Raw genomic sequence first — 27068 nt, forward strand, 5'->3', positions numbered from 1 at the left:
TGAAGAATAATATATAATTAATGCAGTGATCTAGATTTTTCTCCATTAATTGTGAACGCGAGACAAGGTTTGACGGCAGCGTACCCGAGATCACGGTAGCCAGACCCATTTACCTAGTTGCCAAGGATCAACGTTAATTACTTTTGAGCGTCTACCACCACTGGCTGGCACTCCCGGGCTTTGACCGGAGGATAGAGCCCAATTTTCCGGTGGTCACGGCACAGTAACCCGCTTGAATATCGAGTGTTGAAGGCTATTAAAACATTTAAGTAATGAATGAAAATGGGTGTACCGTGGTGTTGGCGTGCGGGTTGAATGGCGGGAGTGACGTCAGCGGGGCGGCAGGAGCCTGGAGGAGAGGGAGAGAGTAGTGTGGGCACGGCTGGCGTGGGGGACGGACATAGCGCCATGACGCCGCGATACCACGCCCGCATCTAAACTCGCAACCCCGGCTCGTCTCGGAGATGGTCATGGCTGAGAAACTGAAGGCGCCCGTCAAAGTGGGCTTTTATGATATCGAGAAGACCATCGGCAAGGGGAACTTCGCCGTGGTGAAGCTGGCACGGCACCGCATCACCAAAACGGAGGTGAGTAAGTGAAGTGTGTGTGTGAGGGCAGGGGGAGGGGGGGTTAAGGTGGTCTTTCCGGCACTGTTGTGTTGTGGTGCTGCTGGTGACCTTCCCGAGTAGTGCCACCACCTCCTCCTCTCGGCCCTCCTTCACCTGACACACCATACCTCCTCGTGTGTGGTCATCACCGTCTGACACCTCGGTAACAACGCCGTCTGACACGCCAGTAATCATCGTCTGACACCTTTAGTATCTACGCTGTGTGACACCCTAGTAACAACGCCGTCTGACACGCCAGTATTCTCCATGTGACACCTTAGTAACAACACCGTCTGACACCCTAGGAACAACGCCGACTGACACGCCAGTAGTCTTTGTGTGACACCTGAGTAACAACACCAAGTGATACCTTAGTAAGTACAGTACGCTCTGTGACACCCAGTAAACCTCGTCTGACACTTCAGTAACATCACCGTATGACACCTAATAATCGTTGTTCGACACTTATAATCACGATGTAACATCCGATAAACCCCGTGTGACACCCAGTAACAATCGTGACACTAAAATAACTACACCATGTGGGCCACACCGTCTTGCAACTACGGCATGTGACACCGTGACTACGTTCCGTAACACCACTTATTGCCATCTGCCACCCCAGTGACAATTTGATGCCGTTTGACACCTCAATGACACCTGTTATTACCGTCTGACACCCCAGTGACACCCAGTAACTGCCTTCCGACTCGAAGTAACTACACTGTGACACCCCAAAATATGGTCTACTTACTCGATTATTACCGGACACCATGACCGTCGCCATGTGACACTTCAGTCTCAATGCTGTAAGACACCTCAGTAACAACGCCACCTGGCATCAGTAGCCGCTGTGTGACATTACGCAGTTGCCACTCAGTGACTATTATAGGACTCAACAGAAACTGCCATTTGACACTAGTAACTGCTTCTGACACCCCCAGTAGCCATTGTCTGACACCGCAAGTCACCGCTGTCTGATACCCCATAACCACTATGATATGCTTATGACACCTGTAGTGTTTGGGTTTTAACACCGTGTGCATCGCGTGGTTCTCTGTGATACGCGCATCGGTTGATTCTGAGTGACACCAGAACAGTGTAGTGAACCTGACAACGCTTTGTGACACAGTGCCTGGTACAGTGTCACATCTACACAACTGCACACACCTGTCACAACTACACACTTTAGGCAGTGCTACACATATGAGTCAAGTGTCACACTAAAACAATGCCACACAGCAGTGCCACATCTCCATACACTGATACACTCAAACATGTTACATACTTCACACTGTGCCATACTGCGTCCAGGAACACACACTTAGTGCCAAAGACTAATACAGTGGAGGGTATTTAACACGGCCACACTTAACATGGTGTGACACACTTAACACTGCCACACACTTAACACTGCCACACACTTAACACTGCCGCACACTTAACACTGCCGCACACTTAACACACTGGTAACGTCTCCAGTACACACATAGGTGGCACTGGTGAGCGGCGTGTGGCACCTTTATGGACCTACTGTAGTGACCTTGGATCAGCGCGGTCCTCACCACACCCTTGACCTTGTAGCGAACACTCACCTAACCCTCTCCCCCCTCCTTCCCTCCCTTACCCTCTCCTCTCCCTCTCTTCCCTCGACCGTGTCACCTCCCGCTAACGTTCCTCTCCATCGTGTGTCTCTTCTCTCGACTCGCTACCTCTCCTCTTTTCCCTCCTCCCGCTGCCCCTCCCCTCTTTCTTCTTCCCGCGGCACCTCTCTTCCCTTCCCTCCTTCCGCTGCCTCTCCTCTCTTCCCTCCTCCCGCTACCTCTCCTCCCACTACCTCTCCTCTCTTTCCTTCCCTCCTCCCTCTAGCTGCAGCCTCTCTCCTCCGCCCGTTTCACCTCCTCTTCCCTCAACCGTGTCACACCCCCCCCCCGGCCTACCTCTCCTCTCTTTCCTTCCCTCCTCCAGTTGCCTCCACTCTCTCTTTGTTCTCTTACCCCTCTCCCCATCACTCCTCTGCCCCTTTCTCTCCCTCCCTACCTCCCCCCTTTCCCTTCCTCCCCCCTTTTCCCTCCCTCCCTGTCCAGTAAGATTTTGTTTCTCTATCACCGTGTTGGTAAGATTCTGTCCAGGCGGAAAATATACCGGGGTGTAGGGGGCTGGGGAGAGGGGAGGGGGGGCTGGGGAGAGGGGAGGGGGGGCTGGAAGGGGGGAGGGGAAGGGGAAGAAGATTGGGAGAGGTGGAGGGATTGGCCCATGAGTTGAGAGTGAAGTTTCACCAACATTGGGTCGAGGTTTTCAGTGTTGGTTCTGTTCGAAGCCTCACAACATTCGAAGCTTTGTGATTCACGTAACTCGAACCTCTCTGAACGATGACGTCACTGTGTACTTGGTGCCCGCCCCTGTGTTTTTGATTATGGGGATATGGAGGGAGGTGTTTAGGGGGTACGAGGGAGGTGATTATGGGGTTAAGGGGGGGGTACCTGAACAACTAATCCTAACAAGGTGGTCACGTCTACTGTATTCTGAACACATCCACCATCGAGAGACGACTGGACGGAACGGGTGATATTGGGCAAACCGGGATGTCGTGTTATGTGCATCAGAGGCGCCGCCACCAAAGCCGCAGCATGATTTAAGTATTTGACAGGCTTGACACATTCCTTCAGGGTTGCACATACGTGACTTCTGCCAGCTTTGTAACACCGTGTGACAGATGCTTTAAGTAACACGCATAATTAAATAAGACCGTATGACATGCCTTCCACACCCTGGCCCGCCCACTCATAACATCTCCTGAGCGCTGTGAACATTTTTGTCTTGGCTGTCATTTATATACGTAACCGCCCGACCTGTCAACTCCTGGCATGTGACTCCCCCCCCCCCCCATGGTGTGTCACGTGAGCTCCTGATTCGACCTGTCTGTCACCAGCCAACACGTGACAGTTGTTGGCTGTCATGTGTTTTTTTCTCCTGAGCATAAGACAACTTGGCATTCCTGACACATGACTGTTTTACACACGTACATAAATATATACATACGTACATATACATACATACAGATACATACACACACACATACAAAAAATGCCTACACGTCCTCACACACACACACACACACACACACACACACACACACCACGTATAAACAAACAAACAAATAAACAAATGTCTCGCCACAACAAAACAAATAATTCGTTTTAGTAACACAATAAAAACAATTGACTTTTTTTCTTGTTTACCTGTTTGAGTTTACGGTCAAAAGAGAACTTAGGTGCAGTTAATGTTGTAATACTTGTATATATATCTGTTGTGCTGGGGGGACACTGATGCATTTTTTGTTTTCCAGTTTTCAAGCTCCAAATTTGTGTGTGTGTGTGTGTGTGTGTGTGTGTGTGTGTGTGTGTGTGTGTTTACTTACTTGTAAGATATAATGAGTAGGCGGCGATACATGGTTAAGTAGGTCAAATAAGCCTCAGTCTTAATAAGTCCCAGTCTTAATTAGGTCTCAGTCTCAGTAGGGTCTCAGTCTTAATTAGGTCTCAGTCTTAGTAGGGTCTCAGTCTTAATTAGATCTCAGTCTCAGTAGGGTCTCAGTCTTAATTAGGTCTCAGTTTCAGTAGGGTCTCAGTCTTAATTAGGTCTCAGTCTTAGTAGGGTCTCAGTCTTAATTAGATCCCAGTTTTAATACGTCCCAGTCTTAGTAGGTCCCAGTCTTAATGCGTCCCAGTCTTAATGCGTCCCAGTCTTAATAGGCCCCATTCTTAATTAGGCTTTCGTGCCCAATTTGAGCTGAGGTGTGAAGGTCGTGTTTGGGAAGAGAAGAGGGGTGGTGTGAGGTAGGGGAAGGAGGGTGGTCGTATGAGGGAAGAGAAGAGGGGTGGTGTGAGGTAGGGGAAGGAAGGCTAAGGTATGGAAGTGGTCACAATCAATACCTTATCACCTTGGGTCGATATTCCTCACCTGACAACACCACCTAACACACACACACACACACACACACACATTTGTTGGGATTCTGTCCAGGGATATTTTGTCCACTGGGCTTTCTATTCCGGTGGGATTTGGTCATATTATGTGCTATTGAGTCCAGCGGGGAACTCATCCGTGCAGTGACCCTCTCCCGTGGGCCAGTGTGCGTCGTCGCTTACACTCCGGTGGTGGGGGGGTCTCGGCCTTGAGATCGCTTAACTTCCAAAACAAAGCCCGCTTAGTGAGAGAGAGGGGGATACTGGTTCACCTTGGTTCCCTCCATCCCTAGAATACTAAGTGGATGGTAGGAATCTCTCTCTCTCTCTCTCACCTACAACTGTGTTCGTTAATTTTCTTTCTGTCTCATTGTCTAAAGAGAGAGAGAGAAACCATAACCTTTGAGTATAACTTTAATATATCCCAGAATCCCAAAATTGATCCCAGACTCCCTAAATATATCCCAGAATCCTTAAATTTATCCCAGAATCCTTAAATATATCCTAGAGTCCTACAGTTAATGTATTCTAGTGTAATATAAACTTAAATAGGACCCCGATAAACCCTCTTCTCATAACTAAGTTTAGTTTAGTTTAGTCTGTCCTTGCAAAAGGGGGAATTCTCCTAGGAAATGTTTATCCTAGCAGGTATCTTATTTTAGTTCTTATCTTAGAGGGTGTGGTATTATCCAAACAAGTATTTCGTCCAAGTTGTTATCTTAGGAAGTGTGATGTATCTTGGTCAGTATTATGTTATCCTAGCATATGTTGTGTTATTATTCAAAGCCATGTGAAGTTATCCTAGCAACTGTATTGTCCTATGAAGTGTGAGGTTATCCTAGTATGATCACTGAAATCTTGTGAAATGATCCTAGCAAATAGAAATAATCCCAGTAAATCAAGATGAGCGGAAATATCCCAGCAAAACATGTGAAGAAGGAATTCCTAGCAAACTGTGACGATATCCTAGTAAGATCAAGAAAACTAACTCATATTGTAGTGTTATCCTATGTGAAAAATACTAGGAAATCGTGTGGATTTATCCTAGTCAAGTCAGTGAAATCATACCTTATTATCCAAGCAATTTAACAATTTTATGTATGATAAATTATCCTAGCAAGTGTGAACAATAATCCAATATTCTTGTTTTGTGAAATTAGTAAATGTTGTGATTTTGCAGTGATAAATATTGTGAAAATAGTAAATTATGTAAAATAATCCTATTTGGATATTGAGAAAAAATACCTCAGGATAAAGTGTGTGAAAATATGGTTGGTTATCTAGTAAAATTATCCTTGCAAGTTCTATGGAATACCAGCCAAGGTTTTGAAAATATCCCAGTGTGTTTGTGAAAAAAAGTCTAAACTATTCCTAAGATTCAAAAGCACTCTGTAAACATAATACATCATCTGGATATGGAAATAATCTGGATAAACATACGGTGTAATATTTAAAAAGGAAATAAAATGTTTGGAAACTTAAATGAAAGAGAAGAGATGAGAAAAATTTGAAAATAAAGTGTTAAAGGAAGGCATCGGTGTGCAAGAAGGAAAGACGTGTAATGGTCTACCGATTTCACGAACGGTAATGATATCCTGTTAACAAAAAAAACATTTATACTATATTTAGGCTATGTGGCAACGTGTAAAGATTATATATGAGGGTACCTAGAAGATGAGAGAAGAACGTAAGCTGATTAAAAATGAATTCGTACGAAGGTTGAGATTCTGAGAGATTCGGATGATAAATATTCTCCCTGTAAATGGAAGACGTAAAAACTGAACTTGTTAACTTAATAAAAAAACACTAAGAGAATAATTATTATAACATCAGAATTAAATTAAGACTTCTTCTGAATTAGATACGTTCAGTTAGCAACAGTATCAATTCGTTAAGTTCATTCTTACGTGTTCAGATACGATAAATATTTATCCTACGGACAATATTGACCATCTGGGAGTATTATCTAGTGTTGAATTCTGTGTAAACAAAATGAATTCTTCGAAGGCAAAAAAGGCAACTCTAAAGTCAGTCCTTATTCAAAGAAACACACACACACACACACACACACACACACACACACACACACACACACACACACATACACATCCGTTCTCTGTAAGTATACCAAACAGCTTCTTTGTAAATTGAAAGGATAAATACTCTAGTGACCATCAGCTCAGCGAAGTTCGACGAAAAAATTAATCTCTTCTGCTAACCCACACAAGTTGTCACTAGTGTTAGGCAATAGAAAACGGGGGAGAAGGGGATACTCATATATTTTTAGTTTTTTTTTGTTTGTTTTTTTACGAGGGAACGTGTCATAGTCGCTTCATAAGGAATTTAAACCCATTTATGCCTGACGTAAGAACTCCAAGCGAGTCATTGGCAAGGCAAAAAGTCGTGTTTGGTAATTATTTATGTGGTGGTTGAATAATCTGGCAAGAGAGGCAGAGACAGACAGACAGTACACATGTTAGAAAACGTTTTGTAGCGACTAGCGGAGGAGCCCAGGAAAATGACCCTGATAAGACGGGGTGATGTACAGGAAATGAAACTCAGTTTGTTGTAAAGGTCGTGGTGTGTGTGTGTGTGTGTGTGTGTGTGTGTGTGTCGCTGGGGGCACTGGTTATAATAGTCGTTATAGATATATTTAGAGGTGCCACGATTCTGATAAGTACGACTCTCTCTCTCTCTCTCTCTCTCTCTCTCTCTCTCTCTCAATCCCTAAACTGATGTTAGGTTAGTGCCTTACAGGGGCTATAAAATCGGGAAGAAAGGGATTAAGGCGGGTTTACATGTTGACGAATCACCATTGTTTAAAAAAAAGGCGCGTAAACCAATTAATGAATAAAAAAATATACTTAAAAAAATCATAAATTATTAGATAAATGAATAATTAAGACTAATTCATTATATATTTCAACTTAATTAAAAGAACTATTAAATAAGTAAATAAATAAATACAACAACCAACACGAACAAAATTACAAACTATGCGGGATGTTACAACGTGTTTACCTCTGACGTCATTGCGATTCTAAAAAAAAAACTATTGGAACTTATTATTGTACTGGCAATATGAATCTTTTTTTCCATGTTGTTTTGAAATATTTCGATATTATTGGCTATTTTAATGATATGTATGGAATTATTTTTAACTTTGGTGTAACAAGAAGTGAGTTTAAGAAATGATTTAGTAGTCTAGTGAATGGGGAGGGTGGGGGGAAGGGAGGTAAGGGAGGATTGACGGGCTGGGGGAATGAGAGGGGAAGAGACGGTTTTTATATTATGACTTTACAGCTTAGAGAGGAGGGAAGGAATGATTTAAATCTTAGGGGTGATAGGAGATATTTTATCATATCTTCCTCTCTCCGTTTTTCCCCCCTCCCTCTTTTCCCCCCTCCCCTTCCTTCTCCTCTCTCCCTTAGGTGAAGCCCTGGGGGTAATAATCGTGCCGTAGGTTCCTCATGTCGACTTATGTTGTGCGGAGCTGAGGGTGAGGCTGGGACGAGGTGGGTAGGGGTAAGAGCGCTGACGTCACTCCACCACCCAGCCAATTTCTCACTGGACTTAATCAAACCCATATGATGAAATACCTCCTGCAACCCACGACACACACACACACCCACGACACACACACACACCCACGACACACACACACACCCACGACACACACACACCCACGACACACACACACACCCACGACACACACACACACCCACGACACACACACACACCCACGACACACACACACACCCACGACACACACACACACACCCACGACACACACACACACACACACACTGGACATATTCCATTGGACGAATCCCCACTGGACATAATTATTTACACCAGACAGAACTCTATTGGAGAAAGGAAGAAAAAAAATACATCAGACAATTTCTCACAGGACATTCCCAGGCGGAAAATTGTCCAGGGTGGAATTTTGTCCAGTAGGAAATTTGTTGAACTTAACTTTAGAAATTCAAAATCAAAACATTACAAGTGACTGCATACACAGGGTGGTCTCTCTCGGACGATTTAAACTGTTATTATTCCTTAGCTTGGGGATTAAACACAGCTGTGGGCGTTTGCTTTTATAAGAAAATATTTTTTTGTTGTGTAAACGTCTGTCTGGCGGGGGAGAGGGGGGGGGGAATGTACGGAACAATTTAAATTTTTACTTTATTTTCATTCTATCTTTTATTTGTTAAACTATCTACGTATATTTATTTTCACTCTACCTATATTCTTTTATTATTATTATTATTATTATTATTATTATTATTATTATTATTATATAAACATCTTGGGCAGCGTGACGTCACCAGCCCTCCAGACAAATTATCGCTTCAGGTTGCCGCCATAAACAATTAATTTTCAGCATTTTGGCCGCAGAGACCACGCTAATTAGGTTCCTAAATGCATTTATGGAGTTAACGAGGTGGTAGTTGTAGGTGAGCGCAGTCTACACCCCTGTCTGTAAAGGGTTTGTTATTAAATGTTTGTTGGCTGGTGGTTGCCTTCGCTGGGAGGTGGTCGTGTAATCCGGGGTGAGGCGTTTGCTAGGCTGTGGTTGGTGGGTCGGCTGGGGTTTGTTTTCCTAGCCAGTATGTGTCTGTCTGTCTGTCTGTCTATCTATCGTAGCGTAACTTAACCGTGTTCTAGCGCCTGTCTGTCTATCGTAGCGTAACTTAACCGTGTTCTAGCGCCTGTCTGTCTGTCCTAGCGTAACTTAACCGTGTTCTAGTGCCTGTCTGTCTGTTTTATCCTAGCTTAACCGTGTCCGTGTCCAAGCTCTCACTTCATGCTTCTCCCCTCACGTACACACTCCCCCCCCCCCTTCACCCTCCCCCAAACTTCCTACCCTCAACTCTCCCCCCCCACCACCTTCTCACCGCACCTCACCCCTCTTTCTCCTCCTCACGTATCCTCCCCCTCTCTCTATTTCTCCTCTCCTCCCTCTCCCAATCCTCCTCTTTTCCCTACGTCATTTCTCCCTCTCTTCCCTCCCCCCTCCTCATGCTCTGTACCCCACTATATGCCGCCTTCACCTCTCTCTCTCCTCTCCCTCTCTCCCCCACTCCTCCCACTCCCTGGTCGACCCACGTCTTGCCTCCAGCCAAATTTATTTTCTGCATGCCAGGACAGTGAATGTTTTTTTTTATTTATTTACAGTAGGAACAAGACCACTCCCACGATTCTGAATTTATTTCCCTCAGAGAATGAAATAAACCTTGGCAAATATATTATAGTGTTAACCGGGTTTATTTTTTTAGCGTCTGTTTGTTGGTGGTTTATGATTTAGTGAATTTATTTAGAGAAGTTGAATGTATTGTTTTGTTTTGATGGAATTTTTAATTTATTCCATATAGACAATCAATTACACACACGTCTTGGTTATTGTATTTTTTCTTGTAATTTAATTGTATTTTTTTCGGTTTGTGATGTATTGTGAACACGTGTTTTATAATATATTATGTGTTTATTTTTTTATTTTGTGTTGATGCAGTTGAGAATTTATGACGCAATAACGAATTTATTGTTGATATAGTAAATAATATATTTTTTCTGATACAGTTGCGAATTTATTTTACTATTGCTAATTTGTTTTTATTACAATTGATTTTTTTAACGATACGATTTATTCAGCAATATTTAATAAAACCAAAACGAACAACTAAAACAAATAAACATGGCTAATTAAAACAAACAGATAATTCAAACAAAAATTTATTAAGTTTAGTTACGTTTTATATAATTTTGTTTGTGATGTGTTTGTAAATGTACTTTTCTTGTTTGTTTACGAAGAGTTTATTTGTGCAGTTATTTATTTGTTTTTAATGATAATTTGTTGATGTTCTTTTATTTGTTTTCAAGTTTGTTTACGAAGAGAGTTAGTTGATGTTCCTTTGTTTGTAAATAAGTGCATGGTGGGTAGTGTCTCTCCTGAGGAACCTAACGGAGGAGTAGCTGAGGGAGTTGTCAGACAGGTTTTGTACCCGAGATGTGAGGAAGAAAAAACTACAGCCGTCTCCCTGCACGCCTTACCTAGCCTGGACTCCCCCATGCCTCCTAGCCTGGTCTCCCCCATGCCTCCTAGCCTGGACTCTCCCATGCCTCCTAGCCTGGACTCCCCCATGCCTCCTAGCCTGGTCTCCCCCATGCCTCCCAGCCTGCATGGTCTTCCCCTCGCCTCTAGTCTGGCTTCTCTACACGCCTCCCACCCCAGCCCCACGTCTTCTTAGTGCTGCACACACCCACGCGCCTCTTTTATCCGCGCCACTGTATCTGCCCACGCCTGCTCAACCCTTCCCACGCCTGTTCAATTCAACCAATTCAACCCCACGCCTGGTCAATCATTACCACGCCTGCTTTCGCCTTCCCACGCCTACTCAACCCTTCCCACGCCTGTTCACTTCCACCCTACGCCCGGTCAATCTTTCCCACACCTATTCAATCTTTCCGTACCCTTGTTCCGTGTCTCCGTACCCCTGTTCCGTGTCTCCGTACCCCTGTTCCGTGTCTCCGTACCCCTGTTCCGTGTCTCCGTATCCTTGTTCCCGATGTTTCCGTACCCCTGTTCCGTGTCTCCCGTACCCCTGTTTCGTGTCTCCATGCCCTTGTTCCGTGTCTCCGTACCCCTGTTCCGTGTCTCCATACCCTTGTTCCGTGTCTCCGTACCCCTGTTCCGTGTCTCCGTACCCCTGTTCCGTGTCCTCCGTACCCCTGTTCCGTGTCTCCATGCCTTGTTCCGTGTCTCCGTACCCGTGTTTTGTGTCTCCGTACCCCTGTTTTGTGTCTCCGTACCCGTTTTGTGTCTCCGTACCCTTGTTCCGTGTCTCCGTACCTCTGTTCCGTGTCTCCGTACCCTTGTTCCGTGTCTCCGTACCCTTGTTCCGTGTCTCCGTACCCCTGTTCCGTGTCTCCGTGCCCCTGTTCCGTGTCAGTGGTGGAACACGTAGTCGTGCCGTGTCGGATAGATAACTTCGTCTATGACTGTAATTTCTTTCTCCGAAGAGACCTTGAGTGTGTGTGTGTGTGTGTGTGTGTGTATGTGCGTTTTTAATATAGCCTAAGATTTTATTGCTAGCATTATTATATACCTTGCCTTATTGAATTGTTCCTCTCTCTCTCTCTCTCTCTCATGAAAAGACAAGATGCAGTAATATACGCCTGTCTGTTTATATATCTAAGACTAAGTGTGTTTATGTATCACAGCAAACGTTTATGTATCACAGCAAACGTTTATGTATCACAGCAAACGTTTCTTTATCACTGCAACCGTTTATGTATCACTGCAAACGTTTTTATGTATCACTACAAACGTTTATGTATCGAAGCAAACGTTTATGTATCACAGCAAACGTTTTTATGTATCACTACAAACGTTTATGTATCACAGCAAACGTTTCTGTATCACTACAAACGTTTATGTATCAAAGCAAACGTTTATGTTTCACCGCAAACGTTTCTGTATCACTACAAATGTTTATGTATCACAGCAAACGTTTTTATGTATCACTACAAACGTTTATGTATCAAAGCAAACGTTTATGTTTCACCGCAAACGTTTCTGTATCACTACAAATGTTTATGTATCACAGCAAACGTTTCTGTATCACTACAAACGTTTATGTATCAAAGCAAACGTTTATGTTTCACCGCAAACGTTTCTGTTTCACTACAAATGTTTATGTATCACTACAAACGTTTATGTATCACAGCAAATGTTGTATCACAGCAAACGTTTTTATGTATCACTGCAAACGTTTATGTATTACATCAAACGTTTTTATGTATCACTGCAAACGTTTATGTATCGCAGCAAACGTTTCTGTATCACTGCAAACGTTTATGTATCGCAGCAAACGTTTATGTATCACAGAAAACGTTTATGTATCGCAGCAAACGTTTATGTATCACAGAAAACGAAGTCTCGCCCCCTGCAGGTTAAGGATACGTGTAAAGTTGATTATATTGTTTATTTATAAAAGTTTTTAAGAGGAAGAACATGTACAACGACTACTGGGGGGTGAGGAGAGAGGGAGAGTGGGGTGAGTGGGGGAGAGGGAGGAGGAGGAGATGAAGGGGTGAGTGGGGGGTGGGGAGGGAGGGTGAGGTGGGAAGGGAGGTGGGGTGGTGTGGGGAGGGAGGGGGGAGAGGAGGGGGTGAGTCAGGGGAGGGAGGGGGTGGTGGGGAGGGAGGGAAGGTGAGAGAGAGAGAGTGGCATGAAAATATGATAGATGGAAGGGTAAGGAGATTAGGAAGGAAGGTTAGAAAGGAGAGAAAGAAGGGAGGGCAGAGTGTAGAAGTAGAGAGAGAGAGAGAGACGCTGATGTTTTGTTGCTATGACTACGGGCTAACTCTCTCTCTATCTCTCTCTTTCTCTCTCTCTCATCAACGAAGAAAGGAATAGAGAAAAACACCAATAAATCAAGAGAATTTATCGCAAATTCAGCAAAGAAATGGCGCAAAGTATTTAACCAGAGCAATTCGTGGTAATGCGCAAAGTGGCAACTGCGCATAACTGGTTTAGGGAATGAGAAGGTCACACAGAACGCATGAGTTTGTACCCAACGCATTGCTTACCTATAGGGTTACTGAACGCATAGGTAACGGAGATCACTGAACGCATAGGTACCTTAATATTAGCGAACGCATTGGTACCTAGGATCAGCGAACGTGTTAATGTGTCAAAGATCAGTACCTGTAATCTGTACCCTACATTTGTACCCTTAACTCAACCTGTAACTACTTATACCTGTGTGTAAATCTGTACCTGTACCTCCCCTTAATTATGTACCTGTAATTACCTGTATCTCCCCCTACTCATTTACCGGTAACTGTACCTGCAAGTATCCCTAATCTATGTACCTGTACCTGCCCCTAATTATATACCTGTAACTGTCCCTCTAATTACTTCTACCTGCTCTTAATTACATACCTGTGACCACCTGTACCTAAAACGAACCAACACAATTATCAAAAGCCGTACCGTCATAATTTTCTCTCTCTCTCTCTCTCTCTCTCTCTCTCTCTCTCTCTCTCTCTCTCTCTCAGGTGGTTTATCATTGTCTTAAGAATATTTAAATTTCTTCATTTTAATCGTCTTTTCTGGGAAGGTCTTGGAGTGGTGTGTTGGTCGTGTTTATTTTACTTGTTTATTATAATTTATTATTTTCCTCTATGGTTTGAAATGGTCCAGGAAATCTCTGTCTTTCTGTCTCTGTCTGTCTGTCTGTCTTTCTCAAATTTTATTTAAGTTTTACTCACTTCATATTCATCCCTATGTCACGTGTCTACTAGTGACGTCACGTAATCAATATGGCGTCACGCTATTTGTAAATATTTATATGCTTGCTCCCTGGCTGACGTAAAATGCGATACTTCTTTCTAAGTCTTATCTATATCAGTCGACTCGTGATTGTGATAAGGAAAATGTTAATAGAAAAAATACTTATAAATAACTCTGCAAATGATTGGTTTTATATGATATTTTTTTTTTACATTTAGAATATATATAGATGTTCCAATATTATTTAGTTATATATTTTTTCAATATTTTTCCTCCTCATGATGTTTGTTTATGTATCGTTGATGTCTTTATCTTCTTTTACTACGACATAAAGTTAAAATTGACTGATATTAAGAAATGCGTCAGTAAAATATTCTAAAATTAGTTTAGGTTTGTTGATGAAAAAGTAAACACACGTACTACAGCTCAACAGTTCGTTTCTGTGACCAAAACTGCCCATAAAACAGTTCCACAAGTTGTTTCATCAGTATTCAGTCACGCTATGAAGGATGTGGTGTTATATACATACTAATGTGTTGTGGAGGAGGATCAACTACCGCTATAAAGGATCTTAGTAATAGATGCCGGAAACGGAGATTATCTTTTGTTTTTATCTGTAATCAATTTATCACCTTATTGTCCTGATTTGTTTATATAATCATTGAGGTTTGTGTTTAGAATATATTTTTTTTTAGCTATTAATAGATTATTAGATAAAGAGTAATATGAATGATCTAATAATAGACTTTGGAAACAGCGTTAGTCTTTTGTTTAGAGTATAGACACTATTACAAAACACATTGTCCCCGTCACTCGTGTACATTCATTGTTACTATAAATACACATACAATTTTTATTATTATTATTATTATTGTTGTTGATGTACTATAATTAATATGAGCTATTTTTAGTTATGCTATTATTATGGCGATAGTAAACGAATTTAGTGATATCCTTTTTACGCGCAATAATGAATTCTAATCAGGTCAACCACCTCCCTCCCGCGCTGTTGCTCGTTATTTTATCCTGTACTAATTCCACACTTTTGTATTCAACGGTTCTATGCAATTGTATCGTTTACGTAACAGTTCATCGTACATACCGGTTTTATTTTCACGCTTCGCTCCCCACTACTGTAAAGAGATGTTTTATTATCGGTGGTTTTTTTCCGGTTTATATAATAAGGTTTATATTTGGGTTGTGTTCACGTCATCCACAAGGCTACTATACTGCTTCTCTGTATATTAGTTACTTGTATTTTAGGTATGCTGCTTTAGTATTGTATATGCGTTGTGTATGCGTTATGCTGCTTATATTTATGTTGCATGTGAGCTGTTTATATTAGCGTTATTTATCGGCTATATGTCGTCTGCATTGCCTAGTTTATATAGAGTAGAAATATAAATTTATACTGCCTATATTGGGTTTATAATCATGATATATATTTGTTTATATTGGTCAATTGATATATTATGGCTATATTAAGTTATAATTTAGTATGTGTTGATATATATAGTTAATATATGTTGTTAAGAACGTATGTGTGCATTAATGTATGTATATTATGTATGCATGTGTGTATGAATATGTGTGTGTATGTATACGTATTTGGTGGATGTATGTAATGTGTGTATGTATACGTATGAATGTATATATCGTGTGTATGGACGTATTTAGTGCGTGTACGTATGCCAGGTGAATAGGTGTTATGACTGTGTGTTTGTATGTTGAAGTATAGATGATAGAGGTCAGTGAACACATGAAGAGGGAATGAACATGGAACAGAAAAACAGAGGGGATGAACAGAGGAACTCAAAGGAATGAACAGAGGAACAAAGGGGGATGAATAGGGGAACAGGGTGGGGTAAACAGAGGAACAGAGAAGGATGAACAGAGAGGGATGAACAGAGTAACAGGGGGATGAACAGATAAACATAAGTGATTGAACAGAGGAACAGATGGGGATGAACAGAGGAACAGAGGTGGATGAACAGAGGAAGAGAAGTGAATGAACAGGGGGATGAACAGAGGAAGAGAAGTGAATGAACAGAGGGAGAAAAGTGAATGAACAGAGGAACAAAGGGGGATGAACATAGGTGACGGGAGGAACAGAACTGAATAACTTAGAACCAAGAAATGTCAAGGAAGGGGAGGAAGGACCCAACCTGCCCTGACAGACAGACAGACAGATAGATAGATAGATAGATAGGGAAAAAGCCACGTAGACACAGAAACAGACAGAGACAGACAGAATGAGAAAGAGCCATGAGAAACAGAAAACTAGGCAGACAGATGGGCACAGACAGAAGAACAGACTTGTAAACACAGAAAGTGAACAGACAGGCACAGACAAAAAGAGCGAACATGTGAGCACAGGCAGACAGACGGGCGACAGACAGATAGATAGATAGATAGATAGGGAAAAAGCCACGTAGACACAGAAACAGACAGAGACAGACAGAATGAGAAAGAGCCATGAGAAACAGAAAACAGACATGTAAGCACAGAGAAAAACAGACAGACAGATAAACACAGACAAACATTGAGACACAGACAGAAGAACAGACATGTAGACACAGACAGACAGATAGACAGACATGAAAACCCCCGCCATATGAACCTCTAATAATGCCATATTGGTCTCGTAACTTAAATGAGCCAGTTAGATAAGTCCATCAACCAACAGCTACGGAGGAGAGCTTTAAAATATCACTATTTCTATGTGACTCAGTGGACAGAGGAACGAGGGAATGGTGGGGTGAGAGCTGGGATACTCAGTGGACAGAGGAACGAGGGAATGGTGGGGTGAGAGCCGGGATACTCAGTGGACAGAGGAACGAGGGAATGGTGGGGTGAGAGCCGGGATACTCAGTGGACAGAGGAACGAGGGAATGGTGGGGTGAGCCGGGATACTCAGTGGACAGAGGAACGAGGGAATGGTGGGGTGAGGCAGGGTCTCGTGGACAGAGACAGGTGTGGTAGGAGATTTAGAGAGCAGGATGACCTATTGAGGAGTTGAGTGTTTTATGTTATTTAGTAATGGGTGGGGAGGGGTGGGAGGGCAGGAAGCGGAGAGAGGGGAGGGAGGGTAGAGAGGAAGTAGGGAGGGAGAGGGGAGGGAGGGAGTAGAGAGTAGGGGAGAGGGAGGGAGGGGTAGAAGAGGAAAGTAGGGAGAGGGAGGGAGGGATAGGAAAGTAGGGGAGAGGGAGGAGGGTAGAGTGGAGTAGCGGGTTGTAGGGAGGGATTGGGGGGAGGGGGTAAGAAGGTGGAGTAGCGGTTGTGGGGGAGGGGGATTGTGGGGAGGGTGGACCAAGATGAGGAGTGAAAAATATAAGCTGCACTATTCACACACACACACACTGCGGTGACCTTTAGTAGAGTAGCGCCAAGTGGTAAATTTTAATAATCGCACTGAAGCTCATCCCTTCTTCATCCAGCCATTTGTAGGGGCTCTCTCTCTCTCTCTCTCTCTCTCTCTACTCTCTCTCTCTCTCTCTCTCTACTACTCCACACACACACACACACACACCTACACTCAACGGAAGCGCGCGCACACACACACACAGAGGACACTGATCGCCATTGTTTTTCCTCTGTGAATATGTCATTTAAATGGAGGGGGACTAGTGGTATATCCCTTTACTCGTATTGGTGTCTGGTATGCTCCGGGTATACTAATTGCTGGTGTCTGGTATGCTCCGGGTATACTAATTGCTGGTGTTTGGTATGCTCCGGGTATATCAATGCTTAGTATGCTATAACTGGTTGGTTATGGTGGCATATATCAATATTCCCGTCGTATACTCCGGTTATACTAATCCTAAGTATAACTGACTACTTTTGGTAATATATCGGCGTAAAAAAAATGATAAATAATATTCTTTGGTTATAGTCTTGGTTCTACCTAGGCTTTTGGTATATTCTTTTGATTCTACTACTTGGTATACTTATATTTATTCGTGGTATTATGGACTGTTTTGTGAGTATATTTGATCTCCGTAAAGTATATCTCCGTAATACATACATACATACATACATACATACATACATACATACATACATACATACATACATACTGACAGACAGACAGACAAAATTTCGTTAAAATATATCCCTGGAAGTCTGACGGATAGACGGACGGACAGAGATCACGGACAGGGTAAGACAGGATAGGGTACATTGATAAATCCTAACCTGAAAGACGGACGGGTAGACGGACAGACGGACGGACGGATAGACGGACAGACGGACGGATAGACTTTTAAACTGACGTCATCATAGGGGATACGAACATAATATTTAAAGAACTGATGGAGGTAATATTAGGGTGTATTATTTTATTATATATTATTTAATGTCGTAAGGTTTGAGATACGTGTTAGAAATCGTAAGTTATTTTATGGGAATTTAGTTAGTTGGTTCTTTCTTTCTTTCTTTATCTTTATTTTCTCTCTCTCTCATTGTCTTTCTTTCTCTTTTGCTCATAGACAGTGATTTCAGGATTTCTCTCTCTCTCTCTCTCTCTCTCTCTCTCTCTCTCTCTCTCTCTCTCTCTCTGCAGTGTTACCAGAACCTGCTCGTGATTCACCTCCTTGACAGCCTCCCTAGTCAATGTGTATCTCAGTTAATAAACAGAAGGAAGTGAAGGCCTTAGAGGAAGAAGAGGAGGGGAGTAGAAGAGGAGGAGGGGGGTAGAAGAAGAGGAGGGGGAGTAGAAGAAGAGGAGGGGAGTAGAAGAAGAGGAGGAGTAGAAGAAGAGGACGAGGAGTAGAAGAAAGAAGAGGAGGGGGAGTAGAAGAAGAGGAGGAGGAGCAGAAGAACAGGAGGAGGAGTAGAAGAAGAGGAGGGGAGTAGAAGAAGAGGAGGGGGAGTAGAAGAACAGTAGGGGAAGAGGAGGAAGAGTAGGAGAAGAGGAGTGATAATAATAGAATTAGTAATAGGAGGAGAAGTATGCGGGTCTATTAGGACAAGGGCCCATTAGGACAAGGGCCTATTTGAGCTGCCAGGGAGGTAAGGACGAATGGGGGTGGGTGGGTGAGGACAGGGAGTGAGAACGACCTCCTGTATGAACAACGCTATTGGCTGAGGTGGAGGTCGTCGAACTGGGGAGAAGGCCATATTCTCTCTCTCTCTCTCTCTCTCTCTCTCTCTCTCTCTCTCGTTTCCTTTTTGTTCTTCGCCTCTTCTTTTCTTCATCCTCCATCTCCTCTTCCTCTTTCTTCAATTCCTCCTCCTTACCCACTTCCTCCTCTTTCACCTCCTCCTCCTCCTCCTCTTTCACCTCCTCCTCCTCCTGTTTCACCTCCTCCTCCTCCTCCTCCTCCCCCGGGCGTGCAACAACTAACTAACGACACTTACCGTAATCTTGTTATTGTGTCGGGGCGTAAATCAATCAGTCAAGTCCTTGTACGGGTTAGTCGCCATCTTGACGCCCATCTTCTTCCTGGCCTCGAGTCTTTTATGTATGTGACTCGGGAGATAATTTCCAAGTCAAGGAGATGGAAATATTTCTCTTCTTACCTACCCCGCCTCTCCCAACCACTGCCCCCCCCTCCCTCGAAAACCACCTGAAGATTAGCCTCCCCTCCCCTTCAACCACCATAGTCTTAATATTTCACCTGTAGTGCTTAGAAATTAGGTTAGAGTTAGGTTAGGGGTAGATTAACATAGGGTAGGTTTGGTTAGTGTTAGGTTAGGTTAAATTAGGTTAGGTAAGCATTAGGGGGGTTGGTTAATCTTAATATGAAATAAACTAAGGGGTGGCTAATTTTCAGGTAAACCCACTCTCCCCTTCTACCTCTCTCCCTCTCTCCCTCTCCCCCTCTCTCCCTGTACCCTTCATTCTCCCTATTTAATCTCCTCCCTTTTTTTTCATAGTAAACCAGTGAACAAGTCCAGTGTTGACAGGTAATCCCTCCCTGGCTGACTGACTGGCTAGGTGGGTGGGGTGGGTGGGTCCTCATACCACTGAAATTAACTCGAACCGGATTCCCTCGCCACAACACTGCCCTCTCTCTCAGTTGGATCCAGCCACCACATAAACACCTCTCTTCATTCTATTACTGTGATACTTAATGTGTTTTTTTGTTCTCTTGTATTTTATTTGTGTTATGCTTTTTTTTATGTTGATTTAATGCGTGTTTGTAAATTGGTTGGGGTGTGGTTGTAGGTTTGGTTAGGTTAGGTTAGGTTAGTTGGATGAGGTGGAGTGAGTTTAATTACTGATTGGAATTGTTTGATAAATTAATAAATAATAATAATAATAACAATAACTTACTACTACTACTACTACTACTACTACTACTACTACTACTACTACTACTACTACTACTACTACCACTACTACTACCACCACTACCACGTATTACTGATGATGAGGAATGATGATTGATGCTGCTAATAATAATCACCACAACACAGGCCAAGGTGTCTTGGTCAAGTTAAATGAGTTTATTTATAAATAATTTTCTTCATTGTCTGGCAAGAATGTCAAGGAGAACAGGTTTTTGTGTCTCTCTCTCTCTCGTAGTTCTCTTCTTGTCTCTCCTAGTTATCGCACGTCTCTCTCTCTCTCTCTCTCTCTCATCTTGACACACAGTTTTACCATCATAGATACACTATAAACATCATCTTTACACACACACACACAGGAGACATGATCCCATAAGAAGCAAGGTGTCAAAATGTGTGTGTGTGTGTTTGTGTGTGTGCGCGTCTTCCTCCCCCCGTGTGTGTCTGTGTGTGTCTGTGTCTTCCTCCCCCCCCCGTGTGTGTGTGTGTCGGTGTAGTCATGGTGAGATAGATAAGTTATAGCTGATAATGTTATCGATTATAATTATCGAACGATTGTTGGTTTCGTTTGTGCTATTGATAAATTGTTTGTTGTTGTTATTTCATTGTTATTATTATTATAGTTATTATTATCATTATTATTATTATTATTGTAGTTGATATTATTATTATTATTGTCATTATTATTATTATTATTATTATTATTATTATTATTTTCATCATCCCGTTATTGTTGTAGCATTAACCAATTACAGGCTAGAGAGAGAAGTAGTAGTGACCAATCAGAGTGAAGGAGACGTAGCATTGACCAATCATAGGATAAGGGACAGATGTGGGTCGGTTAGGACCAGTTTAGGAACCTACTGGGTAGTAATGACCAAAAACGGTGTAGTCATTGTATCATTAAGTCCAAGTTCAATTATGAATTAATGTGCTGTGTGATTGGTTGTCTTCTCTGACGTCATAAAACTGAGGGGGATGTGACACGTGGCGGAATTGGTCTATGATCTGTGACGTCAGAAGACCTTGACAGGGAACTTATAGGATTAGGGGATTTTTTTATGACGTCAGAGGGTGAAGGAAAGAAACCCATTATTGGCGAGAGTTTGTGACGTCAGAACGGGAAAGTTGTTGGCTTTGGTGTATTCTCTCTGACGTCATGGTGTGGTTAATCATTAGTGACGTCAGAAGGTTAATGTAGTTAAGCTATTGGTGAGTGAGTGGTGACGTCAGGTGAAGCCTAGTGTGGTGTTTGAGCCAGCAGTCTGGGAAGCAACACGTGCTCTTATTGGGCTTCCTTGTGACGGAGTAAAGCCCTCATTGGTGCGCTGTACTGACGTCACTGATCCTATGAAATGCTCCATGTCTTGTGAAGAGTTTTCCATTAGTTATCTATTTAAAAATAAATAAATAAAACCGTATGATGGAACACTTATTGCTATTGGTCAACACGTGGCATATCTCGGGAGTGAGGCTCTCATTGGTTAAGACGTCACTGCTACTATGACACGTTTGTTGCCTTACGAATTTACCAACTATGACGTCATATACTTTTAAAAGGGAATTTCGTGGGTAAAGTTTCAGTGAAAAAGGACTCACTGCTATTGGTTTACTTGTGACGTCACAGATCAGTAGTACCGCTCCTATTGGCCCGCTGTAATGACATTATTGATCCTGTGAAACGTTCGTTGTCTTCTCGGTAATCTTCCATCACCGACGTGGCGCCACGACCTTTGTAAAACAGATCCTATGGAAAGCAAAGAATTGTTAATGAGGAAACACTAGCTGCTATTGGTCAGCTTTGTGAGGTTACAGATCGAAGTGATATTCTCATTGGTCGGCAGTCATGACGTCACAACTTCCAATAATTAACCGACTATGACGGTACAGCTTACAGCTATTGGTCCATATGTGACGTCAGGTATCGGAAGTGATGCTTTCATTGGCCCGCTGTAATGAGGTCATTATCATCTAAGCAGTTCTACGAATAAGCGGAAAAAACCGACGAACGATTTACTGCTATTGGCCCTTGAGCAGTGACATCACAAGTCGGAAGTGATGCTCTCATTGGCTCGGGATGTCATGACGTCATCACCTTCCAGCTGTTTCACAGTCTATGACGCCCATGTCATGCAGAAACAACAACAATTCGGGAAAATACAATAAATCGCAATGAGCCATCAGATTAAATAAGGTCAGACATGAACCGAGACAAGACTCTTGATTCTTGAGATAAGAGACAAGAGATAGTGGAGATAAAGAGAGAGAGATGAGGTTTAAAATGCATTCTTGAATTAGCCTAACCCCCCCCCCCCTTGATGGTGAGATGTGATCAGTGGTTCTGTCGTAGTTGATGAGAGAGAGAGAGAGAGAGAGAGAGACAGAGAGAGAGAGAGAGATGAATAATTTCACTGCCTCTGTCGTACAGTATAGGTTAGAGAGATAAAATCATTGGCTGGCTTATATAGGTCACAAAAACAGACATTTATGTGGAAAGTAGATTGGAAGATTAATGGTCTGTTGTATGTAGGAGAGAGAGAGAGAGAGAGAGAGAGAGAGAGAGAGAGAGAGACTGTCGGACAAGTTACGTCAGACGAACACAGAATAGAAAGCAAGTAGACCCTAGTTAAACAGACAGACACAGACGGTGGATTGTAAGACTCGTGGATACAGCCAAGTGTGTAAGATCTTTGGCTTCGTGGGTGTAAGACAGTGTGAGTATTTGTCTGTCTGTCTCTCTCTCCTTCCTCATAACACACACACACACACACACATGTACGTATAAAGGTGTGACAGGTGAACCAAAGAACAGTAAAAGGTCAAAGGTTATGACACAGTAAGAGGCAGCGTGGTGATGTTTGTGGTGCTCTACGGCTCTCAGTGCTGGGAGGGAGTGGGAGGAGAGGGAAGGGTAGGTGAAGAAGAGAGAGGGAAGGGTAGGTGAAGAAGAGAGAGGGAAGGGTAGGTGAAGAAGAGAGAGGGAAGGGTAGGTGAAGAAGAGAGAGAGGAAGGGTAGGTGAAGAAGAGAGAGGGAAGGGTAGGTGAAGAAGAGAGGGAAGGGGGTGAAGAGAGAGGGAAGGGTAGGTGAAGAAGAGAGAGGGAAGGGTAGGTGAAGAAGAGAGGAGGGAAGGGAGGTGAAGAAGAGGAAGTAGGTGAGAAGAGAGGGAAGGGTAGGTGAAAGAGAGAGGGTGGGTGAAGAGAGAGGAGGGTAGGAAGAAGAGAGGGAAGGGTAGGTGAAGAAGAGAGAGGGAAGGGTAGGTGAAGAAAAGAGAGGGAAGGGTAGGTAAGAAGAGGAGAGGGAAGGAAGGAGGGGTGGGAGGGGGTTAGAAGAGGAGAGGAGAGGGAAGGAGGGGGAGGGAGGGAGAGAGAAGAATGGGAGAGAGTGGCGAAGGAAGGAAAGAGGGAGGGGTAGAGGAAAAGAAAGAGAGGGAGGGGGAGAGAGAGAGATACGTTACGCAAGCAGCATCTTTACTAACCTAATGGTAACCTAACGTAAAACACACACACACACACACACACACACACACACACAGGTACTAAAAAATGTATCGTGTCAATTTTCATAGTTATCAGTTAAATATTTTACGTTCCAGTCACTCAGTCCAGTTACCAGTTAGACATCCCAGTTACCAGTTAATTTCTCCTCAATATAGCATAGCGGAAATAGATGAAATAAACTTAAGGCATTTTCTGATTCCTCTGCTTATTGAGTTTACGAATGCACCCAAAAAAACACCACACGTTGTTTAGTTGGTGAATATAACGTAATGGATAATAAATAGAGTAGAATAGAAGGCAGTATGCGATAAATAATGTATAAATAGCGTGTAATAGGTAAATGTTGCAAATTTCGTGCAATTTAGCGTAAGTAAAGGTAGCGGTTTACGAATGTAGCGTGAACCCCTCGATGTGTTGTGAAATTGGTGAATATAACGTAATGTAGAGTAAATAGAGTGAAAATATACGATGGCGTGCGATAAATATTGTAAACTTTCTTGTAATTTAAAGTAAGTGGAGGTAGCGGGGTGTGACTCGAGCGTGTGTAGCAGTGTTTGCTAATCTAGCCTGAACCTGCTGTGTGTGTGTGTGTGTGTGCGCGTGTGTGTGTGTGTGTGCGTGTAGGGAAATTCCCGAGTAATCGTAACTTAGGGAAAATAACATATGCAATTGGGTAATACTGTAGCATAATCGCGTAAATGATGCCGTAATCCACCACAGATCAAACAAGCACAGTGTGATTGGCTGTGTGCAGCATAGTTGGCTGATATAGCATAAAAGCAAGAAAGTAGACCAGGGCAGAGCGTAGCGACACGTGTTGTTGCCAAGTGACGCCTCAGAGACCGCTTGACAGTGAGCGCGTGAGGAGACACCACAAATCAACACCGCATCGTTAGCAGTTAAACACACACTTGTTTTACCCTCATATCGAGTTTAACGAGCTGCAGGAGCGATCACACAGTAATTTTATGTCGTTATGAAAAGTTATATACATCGTCGTTCTTTAGTAGCGTCCATTCTTAGTAGCTCTGGGTGGACGTAAACATGGAGGAAATTTTGGCGAGACTTTCTATAATTTGGCGGGTTATTATGAAAGCGAGTCTGGTAATTTAGTCGTATTTATAATTCTAAGAGTTTAGAAGCCAATTTAAAGGTTTTCAGTATTAGCGAAATGTTCTTGTGTGAATATTATGCATATACATAATTATAAGCTCGTACTCCCTTGCCTCAACACACTTGGACACTGACTTGTCATACTCTTTATAACTAACCTACCTCTTTGCCACTACAACCCCCTCACTATAAAACGTACAACCACCATATACCCCTCCAACCACTCCCATACACCTCCAACAACTACACCCACAACACCTACAACCACGATACACGCCCTACAACCACGATACACGCCCTACAACCTCCCATCCACTCTCTACAACCCCCATACATCTACAACTACCACAATACAACAGCAACAACTCCCCATACATCACCTACAACACCCCTCCCCCCGCCCACCACCCTCCCCTCCCCCATACAGAGAGGAGCGTATGTCAAACGCTCAATGTTACGGTCATATATCACATACCTAATACGGGGTGACTAAACTATGACGCTATTTTTTTTTTTTTGGTTATCGTCCAGAATCACAAAACTATCATAAGGTTTGTTTACATTGGCTTTAGGGAAGACATAAATCGCTCAGCTGCCACCATCACGTGAATCTAATGAGGTAGTGACGGCAACAAAACGATCAGGTAAGAGTAGGGAGGGAAGGGGTGTGGGGGTGAGGTAAGAGGGGGAGGGAGGTAAGAGTGGGGGGGGTTTGTTTTGAACGTTATTCAGACTGTTTCGTACACACACTTGCATTAAAAAAAATTACCCTTTCCGTCTCATCTTATTCTTTCCTTATTTATTTTGTTTTTATTTATATTTTCTTTATTTATAGTGGGTAATAATTCAGTTAATGTTGATAGGGAGGTGTGGTAGGTGGTTAGAATTGATGATGTTGACTGAAAATGATGATTTCCTCAAGCTTGTGATTTGTAGGGTCTATTGACGTAAGCACTGGGGCGCTCCAGCTTTTGCCGGGTTGCATAACTGACTTTTTCTCTCTCGGCTATTTTAAAGAGTAAGTTTTCATCGTCAAAGGGAGATAGATATTAAATGTGTTAGTAATAGCCACGATAAGGGTAGGAAGATTCAAAGTTACATTAATACAAACTCTTGATCGTTTTAATGGCATGACGGACTAGAAATTGCGGAGTAAATATCACCCTCCGAGATCTGTTAGTCTTCTCTGACGTCATAGCGAGATAGACTTGGCAAGCTGGCACTAAAGGAATGATGTTTACCGTTTTTTTTTTTAGTTAAGTTTCTTTTACTGTTGAAGCTTAAGTTATTCACTGTTCTAACTTTGGTGGGGATGTATTCTTGATTTGGTTCTACACCTGGGCAGGAAGTCCAAGTGTCCGCCAACCCCAAGTGGAAAGTGGTGATGGTGTTGCCAAATGAAGGTCCTCCTATTAACACTGATTTCAGGAGCACGTGATCAATACCCAAGGATCCTTTTCCCACTAAATAGCGTCGGATTTCACAGTGTTTCGGTGCTGGGTTAGTGGTGGTCCCCGGCGGTCACGTTTGCATCTTAGGAACAACAGCTGACTGTACCGGGGCCTCGCTACTACCTCTTGTGACTATACGCCGCTATGTGATTACCCCCCTCCCCCCTCCTCCTCCCTGTTTGATTACAGTTAACGATTACATCACATTATTCCATTGCATAACGAATTACTTTAAAACGACTTATTTTTTGCTTTGTATAATTGTACCTAAGAATACCGCGTAGTATGTGAGTTCTACCTTATATAAATTTAATATACCTGTGCAGTTTACTCATTCATCTATCTCTTTTACGTTGTAGCCGTTATTTTTCGTTAAGGATTTTGAATTTAAATTTGAATTTGAAAAAAAAAATAGCCGTAATCTAGGGGAGAGTGGATACCCAGCGGACAAAGACTGAGGCACCCAAATCGATTTTTGCTCATCAAACGACAAACAAAGAAATGTAGGACTTTAACCCCTTCCCCTACCCCCTACCCTTCACCCCTTCCCACCTTCCCCTCCCCTTCACCCCCTCACCTCCCTTCCTCCCCCAAACTCACCTTGCCTTGTGGATTAGTGTGACCCGTGGGACTACTAGGCTACGCGAAGATCTGCTCTTAATTTTTTGGGGCTATTGACCGGTTATCGGGGCTATTACACCGGTTTGTGCAGACCTCATCCGGTTCTGTAGACTGCTAGTTATCTTTGTGACGAGATGGTCCTGTGGTCTACGATCGTCTCGAGGCTACTAGAATGCTTCCAGAAGTACTAGCTAGTTCTCAATGCTATTAGGTAACT

At 43.0% G+C, this 27068-nt stretch overlaps 1 protein-coding gene across 2 annotated transcripts in view; it reads left to right on the forward strand.

Moving 5' to 3' along the window:
- The first annotated feature begins 368 nt into the window (after positions 1 to 368).
- LOC121857392 (serine/threonine-protein kinase SIK1-like) overlaps positions 369 to 27068 on the forward strand; it is a 117602-nt gene continuing 90902 nt past the window's right edge. For both annotated transcript variants that reach the window (XM_042353422.1, XM_042353423.1), the window contains exon 1: positions 369 to 587. In XM_042353422.1, coding sequence (XP_042209356.1) covers positions 465 to 587 — 123 coding nt within the window. In that variant the 5' untranslated portion in view covers positions 369 to 464. The remainder of the gene's footprint in view (positions 588 to 27068) is intronic.

This window comes from Homarus americanus, unplaced genomic scaffold (assembly GCF_018991925.1).
Source record: "Homarus americanus isolate GMGI-L3 unplaced genomic scaffold, GMGI_Hamer_2.0 scaffold43550, whole genome shotgun sequence".
NCBI classification, from domain to species: Eukaryota; Metazoa; Arthropoda; class Malacostraca; order Decapoda; family Nephropidae; genus Homarus; species Homarus americanus.